Source organism: Eubalaena glacialis, chromosome 9 (genome assembly GCF_028564815.1).
Source record: "Eubalaena glacialis isolate mEubGla1 chromosome 9, mEubGla1.1.hap2.+ XY, whole genome shotgun sequence".
In the NCBI taxonomy this organism is placed as follows: Eukaryota; Metazoa; Chordata; class Mammalia; order Artiodactyla; family Balaenidae; genus Eubalaena; species Eubalaena glacialis.
Window position 1 is genome coordinate 115,419,002 of NC_083724.1, and position 22,359 is coordinate 115,441,360.

At 39.9% G+C, this 22,359-nt stretch overlaps 1 protein-coding gene across 1 annotated transcript in view; it reads right to left on the reverse strand.

Annotated features, from left to right (window-relative positions):
- Positions 1 to 22,359, reverse strand: part of KIF13B (kinesin family member 13B) — a 188,367-nt gene that overhangs the window by 53,834 nt on the left and 112,174 nt on the right. The window contains exons 22-32 of the mRNA XM_061200752.1: positions 18,390 to 18,560; positions 16,968 to 17,125; positions 15,245 to 15,377; positions 10,656 to 10,802; positions 10,010 to 10,039; positions 8,498 to 8,597; positions 7,775 to 7,901; positions 6,952 to 7,007; positions 5,253 to 5,377; positions 3,826 to 4,002; positions 1,276 to 1,368 (exon numbers count right to left, since the gene is read on the reverse strand). Coding sequence (XP_061056735.1) covers positions 1,276 to 1,368; positions 3,826 to 4,002; positions 5,253 to 5,377; positions 6,952 to 7,007; positions 7,775 to 7,901; positions 8,498 to 8,597; positions 10,010 to 10,039; positions 10,656 to 10,802; positions 15,245 to 15,377; positions 16,968 to 17,125; positions 18,390 to 18,560 — 1,317 coding nt within the window. The remainder of the gene's footprint in view (positions 1 to 1,275; positions 1,369 to 3,825; positions 4,003 to 5,252; positions 5,378 to 6,951; positions 7,008 to 7,774; positions 7,902 to 8,497; positions 8,598 to 10,009; positions 10,040 to 10,655; positions 10,803 to 15,244; positions 15,378 to 16,967; positions 17,126 to 18,389; positions 18,561 to 22,359) is intronic.

Below are 22,359 nucleotides of genomic sequence, written 5' to 3' on the forward strand. Positions count from 1 at the left end.
TAAACAGTAAATCTCTAGCCCCACATATAAGTATACAAAGAGTAATATATTCCAGATCCAAGATTTTGCAGCTTGTCTAACTCGAAAAGGGGCTCAATTTTTAAATGGTCAGCAGGCTCCAAATTAAATAAACAGTTAATATGTGCTATGTAAGCCTAATACTTTGAAGGTCCAGGCAAGAATTAGTCACTATTTGACATTATTTGAGAGGAAAAGTGTTCTGTGATATAAGAACTCTAAAACAAAGCCTAAGTACTGTGCAATCTTTTCACTCTTCCAAAACCTGATCTGTCTTAAAATATATATTGTCCATCTATTGTTCAAATAATCAACAGAATCAATCAACAAGCACTGAGCCCTTGAATCAAGAGAATGAAGGCACCATGGATGGTGTGCTTAGGAGGGAGTGCTCGCCCCAGGGTCCCATTCCCATTTTCCACCCCCAAGGGCAGTACAGCCTGGACCTCCCCACTCACTCCCCGATTCTGGGTAGTCAATGTGGCAGAAGGAACCCCTCTTGTCTTTTTCGTCGGGTCCTTTTCTTAGACCCCTCACTTCTCCTACTCCTGTAAGGAAGGCCTCGTTACTAGCTATGCCAATAACCAAGTGAATAAATCTGTCTAAATCAGGAACTAAGTACTAGGAAGCATATATAAACTACATCCTCTAGCAAGCTCCTGTCAGGGGTATTTTCAGCTCTGTTTGATTCCTGTGCATATCTGAATTAGCTCAGAAAGAGAAATAATAATAGTAACTATAATAATAATAGAAATTACAATTTATTGTTTAGCATGTACACAATTTGTGTATACTGTCTCATTTAATCCTTAAAAACAACCCTGTACAGAAGGTATCACTAACCCAATTTGATAAATGAAAAAATTTAGGCTCAAAGTAACTTACCCAAGTTCACGTCACTACGAGGTGACAGAAACAAGATTTCTGTTTCATTCCAAAATGAAACCCTGAAACTCTATGTTATGCTGTGTTGCCTTCCTTCAAGGGTTATACCCTTTTCTGTGGGTAAAAAGGTGTTGATTTGCTTTTCAAAAGATTCTTCTTTAACAAAATACTAAAACCAAAACCTTTAAAGCCACACAAGTACATTTTACTCTGAATCAAGTTAAGATTAGGAAATTCCTCTACAAATCTATAGCATTTTCCTAAATATACATTTTCATTTAACACACATTTCTTGCGTAGGTGACTTTTCAGGGAGTTAGCTCTTTCTACATGTTTATTTTTAGTAAATTCAAATTTCATATGATCCTTCACCTCTGGAATATTGGAGACAATTTCAAAGGTCACTCCACAGCCTGGAATAGAACTTCGATGTGACATCTTTTTTAGGAGACTCTGAGCAAAACCCTAGAGAAAAACAAAATAGAAGATATAGTTTCCCACTTCAAAAACTGAGTTTTCATTAACAAAGAGACAGCATAAACGACACCACATTCACTCTGACCAAAAACGAAAAGAACATACTTCCAATATAAGTCAGAATCCAAATCACTACATGTAAGTTCCTCAACTTTGTCTTAGTGCCCCAAACCAATTTATATGATGCCTGCCACGTGACAGGTCCCATACCGAATATATGAAAAGTACAAAACCTAAACTCTGGAACCACACTAGGCAGCTGGTTCAACTCTGCTTAAAGGCTACAGAGATAAGACTGTTGACTTCTACAAGATAAAATGACCTTCTAACGAAGATGTAAGGAAGGGCTGGTGACCCTTATCCTTTTTTTTTTTCTTTCCAGCACGATGGACATCTTGCACTATGAATATTGACAAGTTCAGGCATTAATTCTTGACCAAAGCAGGATCGTTATGAAGAATGGTTTAAGAGTGCATGGTCATTGTTTATGCTGACTGCGCTCTTTGCACGGTTAAGAATTGAACTGTTGAATTAATGCATAGATGACTCATTTGAAGATGCTGCTAAGACTGAACATCCTGTAGAGGTTGAAGAGAGCAGGGATAAGGGCAGAATATAATTGGTGAATAAAGATAAGAGGAAGAGAGAATATTAAACTGACACTGAACCTTTTTCCCTCATGCAAAAGCCAAGTAGGAAATCGGTAAAAACCCCCAAACAGAATAGGAAAAAAGCTGTTTGGTCTCAGAAGTACATATTTTCACAAACTTAATAATAATTCAGTGATCTTTAGTTAACTTTTTAAAAGATTTTAGCCTCTTAGAATGCATTTATTTCATCCCTTCACTCTTGACTCCAGCCTTACAAGGTGGTGCAATGGTTAGGAATCCGCTTACCAATGCAGGGGACATGATTCGAGCCCTGGTCCGGGAAGATCCCACATCCTGCGGAGCAAAGAAGCCCATGCGCCACAACTACTGAGCCTGCACTCTAGAGCCCGCAAGCCACAACTACTGAGCCCACGTGCCACAACTACTGAAACCCGTGAGTCTAGAGCCCGTGCTCCGCAACAAGAGAAGCCACCACAATGAGAAGCCCACGCACGGCAACCAAGAGTAGCCCCCGCTCACTGCAACTAGAGAAAGCCTGCATGCAGCAACGAAGACCCAATGCAGCCAAAAGTAAATAAATAAAATAAATAAATTTATTAAAAAGAAAAAAAAAAAGACTTCCGAGAAAAGGGAGACCAAGCAAAGAGTGAATGGGAGACACGGCATATACATCTACACCTACCCCATGACCTGTATGTACTGATGCTGGATCGCCAAGCTAAAGAGCTGCAATTTTAACAGCATCACTGCCGGTCTTCATTCAAAGATTGATATCAGTGTGACATTTAGAACTAAAGATTAATTTTTAGGGGTGGAGATTACATCCAGGACTCTGTCAACCATGACTGTACTCTTCTAAATGAAAAGATTTATTTTCATCTGTCCTGGTTTTAGCCAGTGTATTGAGAAGAATCCCTAGAACCAACCTCCCAAATCGTATCATTGCAGAACCAACAGCAGAAATCCTTTATATTCTTATCTAGAAGTTTTCTACTAAACCGGTTCATACGGCACAAGGTCCTTCATAATCTAGCTGCAACGGTGTTGATGGCCACAGCCGTGGCCTCTGCGGCACACCCCGTCACACTCTGCTTCTCACAGTCCCCAAGCTGCCACGCCCTTTCCTTCCTCACCACCTCTGCATGGATATTTCCTCCTCTCGGGGAAACAGCCAGCGACCCCTCTGCCTGCCAACCACCCCTGCCTGCAACGGAGCAGCTCACGTGCCCCCTCCTCTTTGAAGCCTTCCCTGACTGCGCTCTCACCCTCTGAGCTGCACTACCACAGTAGAAGCCAGTCGTCTGCTTACACACTCATAGGCCAGCGGACACTGGCTCTTTAAGGATGCAGATGATTTCTTATTCATCTTTTTACCCCAAAGCTTGACAGAGTACTCTCTCCACACGCACAATCAATGAGCCGGCAGAGAGGACTGAAAGAAGAGAAAGGCACGGAAAGCGAAGGGTGAGCGGCACAAGCCACTGCTCATCTGCGGTGAACGTTTTCGTCTTGTAAGACCCCGATGAAAAGCCAGAGACAAAAACTGCGAACTTCGCCTTGACAGGGCCCTATGGCACCCACAGGAAGGGCTGCGGGCTGTGACTCCGCAGTAACAAAGATTCAGGGTAACAATTCAGGGTCGTCTAGGAGGAAGTCAGGCTGACGGGTTCCAGGATTGAAGCAAGCACGGTTATAGGACAGCAATAGTCACCTGAAAGAGAAGAGCTCAGAGCTTCACAGAGCCTGGGGGGACAGGAGGCCAGAGCAATCCTTCCACAGCCCCGCCCTCGCGTCTGACCCAAAGTCATGTCTTCGACTAGGATCAACGACTCACCTGCCGGCCGTGAACACTGACACAAATGCGCTTGCGTAATACCAACTGCATGTCGGCCGGATGGCTGAGCTGGACCGTCACCCGCACGATGAGAAACACTCGCTCATCCGCGGGTGTGCCTTTACTCAGCTGAGGGCAGCTGTGCACTGCGGAGTCCCAGGAGGCTTCCGCTCTCACCTGCAGAGAAGACAGAAGAGTCACCCCCTCCTCCTAACGCACAAACCCCCCCAAGGAATCGTCTTGGCTTGGGCTGAAGTGGAACAGGCCAGTCAATGAGTGCAGTTCTGCTAAGAGAACTGCCCTGGGAGACCATGGGAATCCCAGGATGTGGCCTCAGGCACCTACTCGGGGGAGTACAGAGCGGGCTGTTCCTGGCCGGCAGCTAAAATTTATTTATTTTGAAAAATACTCAAACATAAAAGTTGCATATTTAGTACAATGAACTCCTGTATTTCTTTCAGGTAGATTCACCACCTGTTAACATTTTGCCCTTTTCCCTCTCTCTCACACAAACACACACAGTATTGCTGTTGTTTTTTGGGTTTTTTTTACTGAACCACTTTAGAGTAAGTTATAGACAGGTAACTCTGCATCCCTAAGTACTTCAGCAAGTATCTTCTAAGAGCAAGGACATCCTGTAACTTAACCATAGGACAATTATCATTTTCAGGAATTTAACATCAATACAATACTACTATATAATACAGAGTCCACATCAAATGTTTCAAACTGTTCTGACCCAGGATTACAAACTGCATTTAGCTGTCCTGTTCTTTTAGTCTACTTTCATCTAGGCTGGTTCCCCAGGCTTTCTTTGTCACTCATGGCACTGACTTATTAAAGAAGGGTGCAGGTCCACTGTTTTACAGAATGCACCACAGTTCAAGTTTTGGATCTTCAGAATACCACTATGTGATGATGTGTCCTTCAAAGTATCACGTCGGCTTTCCTTCCTTAATATGTTTTATAATTTTTCCAATATGCTCCAAATTAGAAAATAAGCCCCCAGTGTATACCCATCACTCAGATTCAAACATCATGTGGCTTCATCTATTCTTTTTCCCCCTTATTAAGAAGTCTTCACTAAAGCATTTCGAAGTCAATCCCAAACACTGTGCCATTTTACCTCTATGTACTTCAGGAGCATTTCCCCAGAGAGTAGACCACTGCTGACCTGAACTTTGAATTACTAACAAACATCCTTTACCAGGAAAAGAAGTAAAACAGTGAATGGATGTGATCTGATTGGTCTACTCCTTCTGGAAGTGGTTCCCTTCTTTCTGGAAATCATACTGAAAGGTTTTCATTTATATTTCTTGATTAACGTAAGCACTGAAATGATTACCTTGCTGATTGTTTTCAAAGGCTCATGGAAAGGTTAAAGAAACTACTTTTCATCCAGTCTTCCCGAGTTATGCTTTATTTACCTCTCCATCATGTTGTTTGACAATCTGCAGTTCAAAGAACTCGTCCTCTTCTTCTCCAGTCAGGGTAGCATCCCATCCACCAGCTTCTGGGTCATCAAGATTATCCTGAGAGCTGAAATCATCAGCTAAAAGCAGAGAAGTTCCATTAAATATGGAGATCATTTTAAAGCATAACCCCTACCAGCTAAATTTCAATGTGCTTAGTAGCAGAATTCTCCTGCCTCAAATTTCATTTGCTTTTTGGCTCTGAAATCTTACATCACACAGATGATGACCATTAAACAGTTCACAGATCTTAGAGATGGAAAACGCCTCAAGAAATTATCTAAATCCAATCTCCTACCTCCGTGCCTTATTTTACATGGAAGGCAACCGAAGCCAAGAAACCCAAGAGGTTACTCCAGGTCAGCCCATAAATGTTAATGATAGGATTAGAACCCCAATTCCCTGCCTTTTAGTGCACTGAAGAAATGAGAGTGAGAGTGATTCCAATCATCTGACAGTTAAGAAACTGAAGGGCTGCCCTGTGGCCCTTTGGTTATTCATTTCCAAGCCTGGCCCTCCCAACTCCCTATGCGTCTTAAGCTTGCAAGTAAACGTCGAAAGTATTTCTTCTAGTACGTGGGCTTGTGTGGACTAAGAACGAGCATAGGCTGCACGGGGTGCTGTTCCTGTCTTGCAATATCCGCACTAATAGGTCTTCTTGAAGCTTATTCTCTTCCACTTTCTAACCCTCCTACACACACACACCCCTCACCTATCTAGGAACCTCAGGTAAGAACAAGACAGAGTCACCCTCAGTCTCCAAGGCTCAAGAGAACAAGGCAGGATAGAGTGCTGTGGCAATACATTAAAACCCCGACGGGTGGATGTCCGGTGCAAGTGGCTAAGTGTTCTTCTCTGACTCCGTGTGTACATGAAAAACTCTCACAGGTCCAAGTAAGCCAAGCAGCACAGGACGCTAAATACCTGAGATGCTGTAATGCACTTTCAGGCCAGAAGAAAACCACTGAGGACGTCCAAGCTTGTCTATTTAGGATGGCTCATTTTAATACACAGTTCTTCTGCAGATGTCTTTGGAATTTAAATGCTGACTTGAAACTTATTTTTAGCTCTTTAATCTACCTTTTCATTTTTACTTCCCTCCTCAGACAGAATATATATAAAATGTAGCCACATCCAAAATATTTTACATGAGGGGGAAGAAAATGACAGTTATTTAAAAAAAAAAAAAGGCAATGCAGGGATGAATGGCACAAGAACTCACAGATAAAGTGAGAAATTCATTAGGTAATGCTAAGAAGACACCAGATAAAAGAAACATGCTACATAAGCATCACTAGTTATTAGTCCTTTCTGGAGAGGAGTCCTCCTGAGAATTAAAGAAGAAAATATCTTAAGTGTGGAAAACATTACTACCATCCTAAATTGATGGGAGAACAAAGCACACAGAGCAGTATGGGTTGTAGAATGAAATGTGAGAACACATCATGATGAGACATACCTATCACTGTTTAAAAAAAATACTATCCTTACAGGAAATTCATTCTTTGTCAAGGATTAGAGTCCTTTGGCGCACATAAAACAGACCCAAACCTTAGGCTTACAGAACTGCCTAACTGCATACTTTGTTAGAATGTAAGTGTTACTTGGACACTAATTTGTCAGAGCTGCCTTCGGAAGGCACCTCTTAACTTACCATTTAAGTCAAGGAATATAACAGGAATGTGTGTTTCCATCCCAGGAACCGGCGTCCTAGAACATAACGAACAACAGCACCTCAAATAAAGCAGACTTTCTCAGCGGCACGTGCTTCACGACTCAGCCTTCTCACATTCAGAGCAATTACAGGTCAACCAATGATAATTCTGGGTGCTGGGTTAGCTATAATTTCACATCAGAGATGCCACAAAGACTTAACTGTCACTGCTGCTTCTTTTCTCTGGTGCTTCCATGTATAATTATCATATGCTCTGATATCAGAACTTAGTCTTAGAAAACACATATGCCTGTTCATCACTGAAGTTGAAGCTCCCTTGTTTAAACGTGCTTTCTTATAAAGTTATATACCTAAGGGCCCCATGCGGCTTAATTTACTATTTTTAATTTCTATAAAGTGGCAGAGAGCATTTGCTGACAGTTCAGTTTAAGCTAGTACCAAAATCAAAAACACCTGGTGACGCGATTTTATTATGACTGAATAGTCTTTTAAGGGAATGACCCAAGTAATTAACATATTAACTGTTTTTTTAAATGCTAAGTGCAATGGTACTAAATATTGATTTAGATTCTCAGAAATCTTAATTACTTGGGCCAAAAACAATATCACTTAATAAAACAGTTTTAGGCCACAGTTATTCCAACTCATGAAAATAATTTAACACCTCCTCTAATTAAAACACCTTTTTTCCCACACGCTACGGTAAGTCATCCATTAATCAAAGCAGAGGCAACACTCATAGAGAAAGCGGGCAGCTCCGTGAGCACAGAGAACTTCAGAAGACCCAGGGCAGCACCCATACCATTCTGCCGGGGCCCCTGGAATCCCACTGCCGGCCGAGGGGACCATGACTGCATTCCTCTCCTCAGTCAGAGTCAACCTCATCTCTAGGAGTTGAGCTTCCCGGTCAGCATCATCCTCTGTTTTATCTAGAACATCAAGAATGAGGATCAAATACAGGTGTCCCACTTCTTGCCTGCTGTTTACGCTCTGTCCTACGTTATCCACAGGATGTTCCTATATTCCACGTATTGGTTGAGGGGGGTTCACTAGCAACTTATTACTTCCCTAATTCGTGATAAAAAGCTCACGATAAAAAACTAACTATAAGCTAGCGAGGCTGGTGTGCTCTCACAGAGAGGCCGTCTTCAGTTCATGGCAGGCCTACGGTGGAACAGCACAGGAATGATCTCTTCGAGAGGCAGAGGGCTCAAGTGCCTCTGGACCAGAAATCAAGAAATGTTAGCATTTTCCTTTAGTTATTTCTGAGGGACAATGTTTACTGCACATACTCTATTTCCTCTTTGTTGGGGGGGAAGGGAGACCTATGCAAAGACATCCTTACAACTGGATAACTGTCCTTTTGAAAGGATGTGACACAATAAGCGTCATTCCTATGTTCTCGCCATTCCCACTACTGATGTGTTCGTCTACTTTTATTTCATGTAACTGCACATGGGAATCAGCAACACACTGATTTGCGGGGGGGGGGGGGGGGGGCGATATTAGAAGTTGCTTTTCATACCATGTTTACTGACAAGCTTTTGCAGTTGTTGATCTAAGTACTCCTGACGCTTTGTTAACGCATTTAGCCATTTTCTACGTAGTCTCTCTAAATCCCGATCCTAGAAGCAAACAAGGGGATTATAGTAAATATAATGTCAAGACAATATATCTGAAACCGATACTCTATCTTACCTTACTCTAATATGCTTCAGAAATGTAAAGTATTATACCCTAACATTTTTATTACTACTAGTTGACTCCAACCATTATTCAGAATAGAAACTTTCAGAAATTAAAGCATTACTGTCCTAGAGTAACACCATTTCTGAAAGGGCACTCTGATAATCCAGAACCAGTTTTATTTCTATTGGCTCAAAGGGTAGAACTCCAAGCACTCGTGCAGCTAAGATCTTCTACAAGGTCTCTTTGCTAGATAAAAATCACAACTACTACTCGATAATCCTCAAATTTATATCCCTTAGAATCATCAGAAGAACTCTTCAAATTTCTTAACTACAGCCTTCAACATGTTTCACCAGTATCTACAAATCATGTAAATGCTTCTCTCCCTAAGTTTCTGTGGGGTTTCTTGGGGGGTGGCGGGCGGGACGTTACCAACAGACTAACAACTCTACCGGCCAACACCTGACTGCGCGCCCATCTTACCTCATTTCCTTCTGTAATAAAGTTACGTGACTGGGTAGATCAGTGGAATGCTGAGCATATTGGGAGTATCTGGATTTCACTAAGGCACTTAACCAAATAGCTCATGACATTCTTGTGGACAAGAAGGAGAAATGTGCAATGGATCCACTTGGAAGAAATTACAGAAGACTGAAATATCACATCCAAAGGATAGTGATTAATGGAATAACGGCAGCTTGAAAGAAGTCCCTACGGTTGCGCCACAGGACTCTGTATTTAACCCTCAATACTTTTATCAGCGACTTATAGGAAAGCAGACATTTTTATCCAATTAGAATGAAGCCAAACCAGGAGGGTGACTGCGCTGGCTGACATAATCAGGATCCGAAGAGCTCTGATGGTGCTGAACGATGACTAACCAGACTCACAAAATACAATGTATCAGACGTAAACACAATCTTGCAGGAGATTAGGGAAAGGGCGGGGGCGGGGGCAGGGGGGGGGGGGACAAAAAACAAAACAAAACCTGTATGACTCCAGGAAGTAGGGAAAGGAGACCTGGCTTAAAGTATGGAAAATACCTAAGGGGCCTGGCTTGACTGAAGCCAAGTCTGCGACAGCTCTTCCAGGGAAAAAGGAGAGAAAAAGTGCAAGGAAGAGGCCCTGAAGAATGGATCTGCAGGGGCCTGGATGGGCAGCTCCAGGTTTGGAAAAGGATAACAGTCACAAATGACTGTTCCCTTCTCTGTTTTTAACTTGAGACAAAGCAATATTTGAATCAAAACTAATTGTGTAGTTACTAAGTAACAGTATGGCGAGACTCAGGAATGTGTAATTGAGTACTTTAATCAAGCTTATCTGATGAGGATAACCAGTGCTTCATTACCTGGTAACTGTCCATGTCCTCCTCTTCCTCCTAAGAGAAAAAATACATTATGCAGAGCCGAAACAATCATTTATCCAAGACTCAGACTACACTAAACAAGTTTGAATCTTTTCCCATACTTTGTATTTTCTAATTTAACGAATACGTTTTTTCATCTCCCTCCCACGCTCACCCTCACTCTCGGTTTTACAGTTTTCAGGGAGTTGGAGTGCAACCTTGAGCTTCTCATAGGAAAGTGAAGAACACTCATTTGACCTTTTCGGGGAGCTAGTACAATACTCTCCCTGCTGGGTTTATAGTCCCACTCCCCAGGGGAAATCAAACACCTGCTGGCAAATAGTCTTTATGAGCCAGCAGGGGGTTTCTGCAGAGGGGTGGGGAGGGCGGTAATCACCGGCAGGCACTGAGGAGCTCCTGGAGGCTGAGACGTGTTAACCCTCAGTTTGCCGTGTACCAGGGAAAACCAACAAGCTGGTGCAGTGGTTCCACGCAAATGCAATACAGTTAAAAAAAAAAAAGGAAGAAAAGCAAAGAAAAAAAGATATCCAAGGAAATAAAATACTGAAAGAATTGTTTGTGGAAGGCAGTTTTCTGACAGGTTGCAAAAGACTCTCTTGTCTGGTTGGGTCTGTCAACAGAGACTTACATGGATGGTTTCATGAGTCTTGGGCGATCTCGGCGCCCTGACTTTTACACATCCAATGCCAACAGACAATATACATTCTTCCATCAGCGGTAAAGTCCCAGATTCCTGCACAGACTTCACTTCCACTTGGACTCGCCGGGACTGCCCCTGTATCACAGACAATTTTAAGAGTTTCTCAAAATCGGTTTCATTCCCAAAAATTTGGTTGAGAGAGACCCCTACAGGCTGATGTTGAGAAAAGCATTTATCTTTAGAGACGCTATCTCACCATAAGAACATGTTTAGTAGTAAATTACAAATTCAAAAACTAATCACGAACAAATATATGGCTTAGATATTTTTTCCAACAAAAAAAAAACTTTAAAAGAAAACAATCTAACAAAGGAAATGCAAAAGGCTAGACAATATAAAATGTTCCACTTACTAATAAGCAAATTAAAATAAGCATGAAGCACCTTTATTTTCACTTACTAAGCTAGCAATTATCTTTTAAAAAGGCAATTTACAATATTGCCCAAAGTTTACAAAAAAGTCAATTACATACACTGTTGGTGGGAATATAAATCGGTAAAGCGTTCTGCAGGGCAATTTGCCTTAAAAAATAAGTATCCCTTGACCCAGAAATTCAACTTTCTAGGAACCTGTTTTAAGTAAATAATCATATATGTACATAAAGAATCTTACAGCAATGTTAAGAATAACAAAAAATTAGAAGCAAATTAAATGTATAATATTGATAACTGCTTAAACTATAGTATATTAATGAAATATTTACATGGTCATTAAAATATTGCTATAGAAAAACATACATGATATATAAGTTAAAGGAGTACAGTGACAGATGTTAACTAGACTTCTTTTACAAAAGCAGATTACCAAAGCCAGTATATATAGTATGATCCACTTTAAAAAATAAGCAATCAGAATAATAAGAATGATTACACTATCCTGAATTCACTGCTCTCATCCCAAAATAAAATAATTTTAAGCCGAGTTGCAAAATGAAGAATTGATCAGAGAGAAACTGTTCCTTCTTTAAGCATGTTTTCACAATAAACACTATGTGACTTTGAATATTTACAATGAAGTAATTTTTAAAAGAAAATTCCCAGTATCCCCAATCACTGACTTCAAAGTTGGTTTATACATTTTAGGAATGTAAAATAGAATTTGAAAAACAGAATCTGAACATGTAATTTCAAGTCAGTTACCCTTCCCCTCTTCCATTGGATTTTAATTCCCAAGAGCTTTGTATCATCAGGAAAATCAGCTTAGGCAATGATTGATCCTATCAAGCTAGATTTAAAGAGATGGGTTGCAGATGTCTTTGATTTAATATTTTCCAAGGACTATGCATCAGATATTTTGTGCAAAGAGTAACTCAGAAAACATTTTAACTGTCTAAAATAGTTTAGTCATTTCAATTAGCTACCTTTGGTTTTTACTTTGCCTGAGACAGGAAGTGACCTATTCTGAATGTATGCCCAAATGTTAAGGGTGAAGTACCTATACTTTGGGGGAGAATACAGGATAAGGAGAGAGAAAAATGGAGGGAAAAGATCCAGGAATGGCTTAATGTTTCACAGAAAAGCTTTGAACAGCTTTATGAATACATAAACTATTAGACTGAACTTCTCGTAACTGCCAATATTTGACCATTTTTTAACTACAAAACTAGCAAATGCATGCAGTTAATCTAATCAGTTCTCCTCTGTTACTTTCCTGTTGGAGAACAATAGGTTCCAATTTTGAAATGTATTGAATTCTAATAAGCCTACCATCCAAGGCCCTCCATGAACTAGCTGCCCCAATCCTCTATAACCTCTTCTGTTACTCTTTCTAGCTCTTCCTACATGTTACTGATACTTTCTACCCAAACTTACCTAATTCCACCCTCTATCTTTATTCCTGCCATTTATATATGAAGAACCCTTCCAACATGATTCTTTCACCACCCAGGTCAAGACGCACATCCTTCAAAAAAGCCTTTCCTGATATACCCAAGATATCTTTGAACACTTTTAGTAAAGGTTGCCAGAAGTGTGAAAAACACTTAAATATTCAATTTATACTAAACCACAGAAAATTATCTGGTCTTGCCTTCTGGGAGATGAAGAATTTCTAAGGCATCCAAAGAGGATATATATAGTTTTAACAGATGTTCAGGAAAAGATGTTCTTCACACCCATATGAATCCTATTTTATGTATATATCTCGCACTATAATTTAAACTAATTTCCTTTTGCTTTTAGTGCCTTGTCTATACATGAATGGATTTGCTAAAATTCATTTGCTAGGGTCAGAGAACAAGTGCTTATCATTTTCCTCCTCCTAAGACATTCAGAAACTTATTTAAGCAAACTTTCCTTTTCCTTTAACCTTTTCTCATATTTTGCTTTGAATGATTTCAACATTCATTTTCTTGAGCCATTCTAATATTTTACTATTGTTTTAAAGTATGGAAACTATCACAGGCAATAATATTCTACTAAATGTTGACTTCATGTAAAGAATAGCAAACAAGAGTATTTCTAAGTCTTACATATAAATTCTATTAAGATACTCTCTCTCATCTTTAATTTGCAGCACAGATACTGCAGATGACATCTGTCTGGGGTTAAGTGACAAGTCCCACACGTGTCTTTGCTGTATTGGTTTCTGGCAGGTATTCACATCTACCTAGCTGCATTTACTTAACGTGTCCTATGTTAAGTAAGATAGAAAAGATATTTGGTCTTTGTCCTCAGTTCCTGGCACAGAGCTCCTAAAACTCTGGGAATTTCCTTAATGATAAAGGTGATAGGTGCGTCTTTTAACGATGTGACTTTTCATTTGGTGACTCTAGGCAGATCCCTAGGTGGCTTCAGGATTGGGGCTGGTCGCCAGGAAGACCAAGCCTTGATCAGAAGGTTGGAACTTTCAGCCCTACCCCAAAACCTCAGGGAGAGAGAAAAAAGGGGCTGGAGATGGGGTTGACCACCAAAGGCCAATGCTGTCATCCACCACACCTACGAAATGGAACATCCGTAAAAACCTACTAACGATGGGGTTAGAGCTTCCTGGCTGGTGAACACATCAGGTGCTGGGAAGGTGGTGCACCCGGAGAGGACACGGAAGCTCCTCACCCTTCCTCCACACCTTACCCCAGGCAGCTCTTCCATTTGGCTGTGCCCGAGTTGTATCTTTTACAATAAACTGGTAACAGTAAGTAAAGGGCTTTCCTGAGTTTTGTGAGTCATTCCAGCAAACTATGAAACCTGAGAGTTGCGGGAACCCTCAACTGTAGCCAAGTCGGACAGAAATGTGGGTGACCTGGGGCCCTGACCCTTGCAGCTGGCGTCTGAAGTGAGGGCGGTCCTGTGTAAGTCCGGGCCCTTAAACCTGTGGAGTGTGATGCTCGCTCCGGGGAGTTAGGGTCCAAACTGAATTGAACTACAGGACACCCAGCTGGTGTCTGCAGAGAAGCAGAGAACTGGTGGGCATCAGAGGGAAAAACACTTCTCATCTCCCATGTATCAAGCACTGGGCTCCATATACAGTATTTCTAATCCTCACAATAACCCTACAAAGTTGGTGTTATCACCCCCTCCACTTTACACCTGAGGAAAGGTTCCGGGAGGTGACTGAACTTGCTCACGGATATACAGCTAGGCCATGGGACAGCCAGAACCAAACCCCAGAATGTTAGACTCTGAAGTGCTTGTTCTCTCTGCCATGTCACATGGCCTCTCCTTGTCTTTATAAATGTTCTAATGCTGCTTGATACGTTTGTTGTATTTCCTACAATTCAATTCTAAGTCACTTTAAAGCTTATCTTTTTCTTTTTCTTTTAAGAGTCAAACCTGCTACTGGTTGTAATGCAGATCAAGCAATTGTTTAGATAAATCCCAAATGATAAATAACATTTCACTGGACAGCTTTTCTTGGAAAAAGCCCTCATTGATTTATGTTTTAGTATGCTAATCCAGTTCTGAAAAATCCAGGGCATAAACCTTTTGTTGAACTGAAAGAAAGTTAACTGCTGTTTTAATTTTAAAGGAAATTGCAAAGGTTAGTGGTACGTTTTAGGAACATAACATGCACGATTACAGCAGGCATGACTGGCCAGAGTGCATTATATTGTACACAAAATTAGTCTAGACACATGGTGGAGCCATGCGTGAGGGCAATCTGGCTGATTTTGCTAGCACTTTCTTCAGTTCTTGCACGCTCATTTTTTTTTTTTTACACACACACACTGTATTTTATTTTTACAAGAGATAAATAGACTGACACCAAGCATTGTACATGGATGACCACAACAAAAGCAACAATGATTGCAATTACCAAACATGAAACACACTCATACTATGTCATAATATTGACATTCAGCCCAGTAATCCTCCACTGAGAAGCTGGTTTTAAATACTATAAACAGCTTTATTTTTGAAAATGAAAGAAAACACACATGAAGTGAGAGAAAACTTTAATATAATAAATGGTCTTGGCCAATCTAGATTTCATTATCCCTGATGTTTCTGCTAAAAGGAATCCAATATTAACCTTTACGGCACCAAAGAATTCAATGTTAACATTAAAAATTTCATTACCTGCCGGAGTTGGAAGATTCCACCTGTTGGCACGTCCTTTGCAGGAATTACCTCTACAGGGCAGTATTCACCATTCTCATTCTGTTCCAAGATTTGAACCCAGAATTCCACTTTCCTGGTGACTTCGCTCCATCTAGGAAATAGTTGAAGTTCTTGGAAAATCATACATTTCTATTTCAATACAGGCAGCTTAGGATCCTACACATGAGAATTAACAATGAAAATGACCTCCAAACAGAATAACTCAGTAGAATTATCTGTAGTTCAATGAGTAATACACAAATACATACTGGCAAATGTAATTAAAAGCAAAGTTCAACAAACAACATCAGAACTAAAAATGATGCCTTTATTTCATTCAAAAAGGTATTGGGCTTCCCTGGTGGCGCAGTGGTTGAGAATCTGCCTGCCAATGCAGGGGACACGGGTTCGAGCCCTGGTCTGGGAAGATCCCACATGCCGCGGAGCAACTGGGCCCGTGAGCCACAATTACTGAGCCTGCGCGTCTGGAGCCTGTGCTCCGCGACAAGAGAGGCCGCGATAGTGAGAGGCCCGCGCACCGCGATGAAGAGCGGCCCCCGCTTGCCACAACTGGAGAAAGCCCTCGCACAGAAACGAAGACCCAACACAGCCATAAATAAATAAAAATTAAAAAAAAAAAAAATTAAAAAAAAAAAGGTATGATAATTACAAATCTATTTCAAAGTGGTTATTCAAAAATTTAAACATCGTTATCAGAAGTACAGAAGTAAGTTGCAGTGATTATCTTTTCATACACAAAGGTAGTGCTGTATGCTTTAGTGACGTGACAAGTATCTCTGCTGAGGTCAATAAGAGAATCAAGAAAAAAAATCCCCATGTCTAATTTAGTATTTGGTAAAACTTTCTAAATACAAAAAAAGAAGAAAACCTGGTCTCATCTATAATTAGATGCAGTACAAATATATGCTCTTTCAGTCTTTTCCTTTTAATTCTTCTGTTTAAAATCCTGGTCAACATGTAAGCCTTCCTCCTTCCATGATTGATGCTACTTGAAAAGAACTTTGACCTAAAGATAGAATAAGTAAGGGACTTCCCTGGTGGCGTAGTGGTTAAGAGTCCGCCTGCCAATGCAGTGGACACGGGTTCGAGCCCTGGTCCAGGAGGATCCCAAATGCTGCGGAGCAACTAAGCCCGTGCGCCACAACTACTGAGACTTAGTGCCACAACTACTGAAGCCCGCGTGCCGAGCCGGTGCTCCACAACAAAAGAGGCCACCGCAATGAGAAGCCCGCACACCGCAATGAAGAGTAGCTCCCCGCTCACCACAACTAGAGAAAGCCCGCACGCAGTAACGAAGACCCAACACAGCCAAAAATAAATAAATAAATTTATTAAAAAAAAAAAAGATAAAACAAGTAAACCTGAATTCCAGAGTATATCTTGATCCATTTTCTCTACAGATGATTAATTAGAAGTATTTCATAACGATAAGCAACCTATTCTCCAAAAATTCATTTCACACTTTCTTCTTAACTACCTATTTCTTAACTTTTTCCCATCACTCTTCAAAGTTCACTCCTCCAAGGAAGTTTAACTGTGCTGTTAATACCCTGGACATAACACCATCTATTACTGGAATACTGGTAATGCTCAGGAAGGCGTAACCTTTATAAATGGCAATATTAATCTCCAGCAATTTTTTAAAATTATAAATGGAATCAGATGGATATCTAAAATTCACCTGTCCCGAAGACTGCGTGTTTTTGCTTGGATAATCCCCAAATCCCACAGGGTTGGGTTTTTCCGAGGATCATTAATCTTATGGCCATAGACTTCAATTGCCAAAGCACCTTCTGAAAGATGCTCGATAAAGTCTTCAGTGATGCCAACAGAAAATTCCTGAAAGGAAGTAAGTACAGAAGAAGAAAACACCTTCTGGTGACCTTACAATTACTTACACCTGACATACCCTCACTTCATTGTGGAGAAGAGAAATAGAAAATAATGTTTTAGCTATAGGACAAAACTGTCATCCAACACCCATAACGAATGCTCAGATGGCCCAAGGTTCTTATCTCTGATTTTTAAAAAACTTTTCACCTTGAAAATCTATTGTGAAAGACCAGCACTGTATTCTATTTTGTTAGCAATATTTTGGGAGCTATTTTTGAAAGTATAAATAATTATATTAAGAATGACAACAATGATCTACGTCTTGATATAAAAGTTATTACATCCAGTAAGGCAGCAGTGTGTTGGAAAAACAATTTTTCCCAGTTTTTAGGAAGTTAACTATCTCCAATAATGAGAGAAAAAGGAAATAAATACTGATCATCAGTGCAAATAATCACCTATTTTTAAAAAATTCTCCTATCTGTCCATCTTTGTAAGATAGATGTAAAACGGCCTCTTGCAATAATTAGGATTAAGCTCTAAAAAAGTTTATTTTAAAAAGTCATAGAATCTCTCTCTTCCTCGATCTTTAGCACAACAAAAGTATTTCTGTTTTAAACAGATTAGAAAGAGACCTCTCTTGGAAAAAATGAGACGGCTCAAGTGAGATAAAGTAGAAAAAGAGAATCTAGAATCTGACAGTCTGGGCTCTGCCAGTTACTAGCCATGGGCAAATGACCTCTGCACTGACTTCTTCAGCTAAAAAAAGCACTGTCATCAAATACAACTGTGGGAAAGAGCAAATGAAAGAATCACAAAGTGCTGAACAGAGCATTAGGGGCTCCACAATGCTAGTTCTTGTCTCTCTTCTATCTTCACTTTCTCTAAAACACTAGTTTCCTAACCTTCCCAGATGACAGTTTCTCCAGTAACTCATACAAAACATGGATTCCTTTTGGAGAAGAGTAAACATATGTACATATATATAGTCACACAAAAAGTTAACTTTTGATGCTGGAGGAGTTACATGCACTGACACTATAGTTTTGCTTTTTCCCCCAGGTTTACAGAGATATAATTGACATATAACGTTGTGTAAGTTTAAGATGTACATACAGTGTGTTGGTGACACTTTAGTCTTTGACTCCAACCCCACTCCAAGAAACTGATCTAAGACATAGACTGGTACCAAATTACTCAACAAAATATGGGTTGTTTTTGTTTTGACCTGAGTAATTAAATGCTGACCCAGTCTGGAAAACACACTTACACTGCAATGATCAAAGACAACCATGCACTGAGGTTCCTTGCTGACAGGAGAGGATGAGGTATCCACCTCGGGTGCAACAATTACTGGCTCCTGTTGATCCCAGAAGTTGTATTTGCAGAATACAAAGTGGGACAGATGCTGTGGCAACCCGGTGGCTTGAAGTATTTTAACCTGAAGGAAAAGGAAGACTGTTTTTAACTCAGAAAGTTCCAAGAAGTACTTTGAGTCAGAGACACAGGCTCTAGTCCTGACTCTGTCAGTAACAGTTGGTTTACGTTGACCAAATCTCATTCAACCTGGGCTGTATTTTTGCATCTGTGAAATGTCATATTTAGTGAGAGGTTGACACAAGGTATCAGTAACCTTGACTATATACAAGTGGACATTTTAAAGCACTTACAGGCTGATGAAGAACATTTAAAATTCTAGTTTTTTATATCATCATCATCATCATCATCATCTTCGGAAGAAGAAAGTTCTCAAACATCAGCACCATTCAATCATACAAACTCGGCCAACTATGGATATGGCCCAAGGACACAAGATTGTTAAGAATGATGAATGAAGAATGAAAACAGTGTGCATACCAGTAAGCAGTAAATATTCAGAAAAGGGCAAAAAAACATTTATTTGATATTTTAATGTATAAAAAAGAACAAGGTTCTCAACTGGAATGTTACTTGCTACTAGAGCGTTTCTGGAAAACTTTAAAAGCATCAGGAATGTATACTCTGAAGATCTGGAGGGGTGAACGGAGGAGACAAAAGATGGTGACTGCTGACCATTCTCTTCAGCAATGTGTGCAATGCCTTCTCCGTGCAGATTCAGGGAGGAGGGCCAGATCAAAGGAAATGTGCCCTGGACTGCTGGGGTGTGGGGTTTTGTGATAACTACGTGCGATTACAGAAGTATGTGTTTAATCAGACTTGGGTCTGAAGAAACGCCCCCAGAAGAAATGCCTATAGTAGATTTTAAAGCAGCCAATAGTCTAAACATTTCTTTTGGCAGGCAGTGTCAGGTTGATTTTTAACTTGGACTTTTGTGATAAGTTGTGGAGGAAACTAAATCCTAAAATTAACTAAGCTAAATTCTGATTTCATAATCCATGAGGCCACCCTTCACGAGAATGCACACTGATCATTTATCACGCTCTTCACCTGGTCGCTTCCTGCATGTTGTATGACGCACTCTAAACCTCCAGGACGTAAAATTAACAAAAACAGATTTGAGTATGTGGCAGAAGTTTACATAGTTTAGCAACCACGAATGTTCTTACTGTTTTAACGAAGTATTAATAATGACACAGAAAATCATGCAAAGCAGACAACTATTTCCTTCTATAATGGGTAAGCAACGGATGGGCACTCCTGCTATTATTCACTTTTTCCTGTGATGGCATAGAGTTCGAAACATCTAGATAGCAATTCCCAGGCTATGAAAGACAGATTGACTAACACATTTTATTTGTCCAAACCAAATAGAGCAATTGGTATTTGGCAATTTTTCATTAAATTTTAAAAACCATCCCCTTTTCATTAAGTGTTTAAAATGCTTATATATTCTTTAAGATGAGGCAATGTGGTATTTGGGAAGATGGCAATATTCTGGAGTACAAAGATCTAAATAAAAATTTCTGCCACTTATTAGCTTCTGATTTTGAGCAAATTACTTAAATTCTTAGGCTTAGTTTTTCTCCTATGGAAAACAGGATAGCTACCTAATGATAGATGTGTGAGGACTAACCATACCAATGAAATACAATGAATGAAATCACTACCAGGCATTACGTGGATGGATGTTCAATACATACTTCTTTGAGATTGAATTCCATCTGAAAGCTAATTTTCTTTCTTAGAAATCAATCTCAATTTTAAGATTGAAATAAATAAGAAAGCAAGGTTTCATATGCTGAACTCTCCCCTATAGGCAACTCCTCAGGAATGAGACTGCAGGAATAAAGAATATCAGGAATAAAGAATATCAGGAATGATATCTAGAACATAGGTTTAAGTTTTTGCATGCAGAAACCAAAATCACCACCAGGTGTCAGAATACCACAGACTTCAACTTGCCACTGCTCAAGACCTACAGCCCAGAAATGTCAGGAGACACTGATGTTGTTCGCGGTTTTAAAATATACTAATTTTATTTAATGTAATTTAAATGATCAGTATGTTACTATGTGCATACTTTTTTCATCACAAAAAAATAAATCTAGTCTTCTTTTAAGGGCCAGTGATACTCATCACCTGTGATATCTTGTGTCCCCAAACTGGTATCTTTTGTTTCTTTCCCCACCAATATTTTATTACCATACAGTTCATTTGTCTTCCTCCTCTTACACAAAAGGCTATTACACACTCAGAATATGGTGTCTAAAAACCACTCCCCACTGAAAGGGATCCAGTTCCTTGGAGAAATGGTCTGGGACAAGGAATGTACAGTCTGCGTCACACCAGAGCAGGAAAGCTGGCACAGTCTCTGAGGGTTAGGGTTGTATCAAAGGACTCAAGAGCCACCCGAAGAGGCCCCCACGGGCCAAAGATGGGATCGTTTGAGCTTCGATATAGGTAATAAATACAATGGATCAAAACACACCAAGTATATTTAAATCCAAGAGTTCATAATGATACGAAGACCAAACCAAAAAAACCTCACTTGTCGCTTTTGCATAGTAGTAGGAAAACCAATCCATTATTTTGAAAACTAGTGAATAAAGGGAGAGAATGGAGCATTCACCCTGCCTTTTAGATACAAATTGTACCTCTGAATAGCAAAACAGTTGACAGTAGGAAGATTCACTCTACAGAATTCCAGCTAGTAAGTGAAGGGATGATAGAATTATTTTTTCTAACTCCTAATGAAACACCTAGGTAATAACCATCAACGATTGCTAACATCCCCAAAAGTGAACCAGACATGATGTGCCTTCTGATGGAAGACACCTCACCCTGTAAAGGATCATTGCCACGCCCCTCCCCCATAGGTCACCTTTATATCTAACTCCCAATTTACAGCAAATACACCTTAACACAGTAAATAATACCAATCAGCAAAATCCAGACTATGAGAAAACACATGATGACAACGCAGTTTCTACAATAAACAAATTGCATGGTAAGAGAGAGAGAGAGGGCAAGCAGGAGGGAGCAAGCATAAAGGCCAGAGCCTAAAGATTAAAACATAAAATAGACTAAAGACACCAAGACAACCAGGGAAACTGACTGGATATTTCATGATATTAAAAAAGTATTAATTCTTGATCATGATATCCTGGCTAGGTTGGTTTTTTAAAAGTCCTCTTCTAGATATGGCAACATATGTATATGTGTAACTGATTCACTTTGTTGTAAAGCAGAAGCTAGCACACCATTGTAAAGCAATTATACTTCAATAAAGATGTTTAAAAAAAAAAAAAAAAAAGTCCTCTTCTTTTGGAGATACATATACTAAACTATTCTTGAAGAAATATGATGTCTGGGATTGCTTCAAAATAATCCAAGGGAAGGGGACAGCGGAGAAGCAGCTTGTGTATCTGAACGAAACAAGACTGACCATGAGTTGATAGTCGAGGGAGGATGAATGGGGGTCAATGACACTATCCTACTACTTTTCTATATGTTTGATATCTTCCATAAAAAATCTTAATACATTTTAACTTCATTTTTTTTTTTTTTTAAAAAAGCCTAAGTTACCCAGTGACAAAGATACATTTCCCAAGTGAGACAGTACCCTCACATGTTACTTCACTAATGGTAACTTTCACACAGGTTGCATTTCTGGTCCATCCCCTTTAAAGCGGGCCATTATGAGTCAGCAAGGCTATGTCTCCCCATCTTTGATAATGATATAACCTCAAAGGAAATGTTCTGAAATCGAGTACAGTACAAAGATTCACCTTTTAGTGAATTAAGAATACTTCCCCCTCACACGGAAGCAATGGACTGTCAATTACTAATTGAGGCCTTCT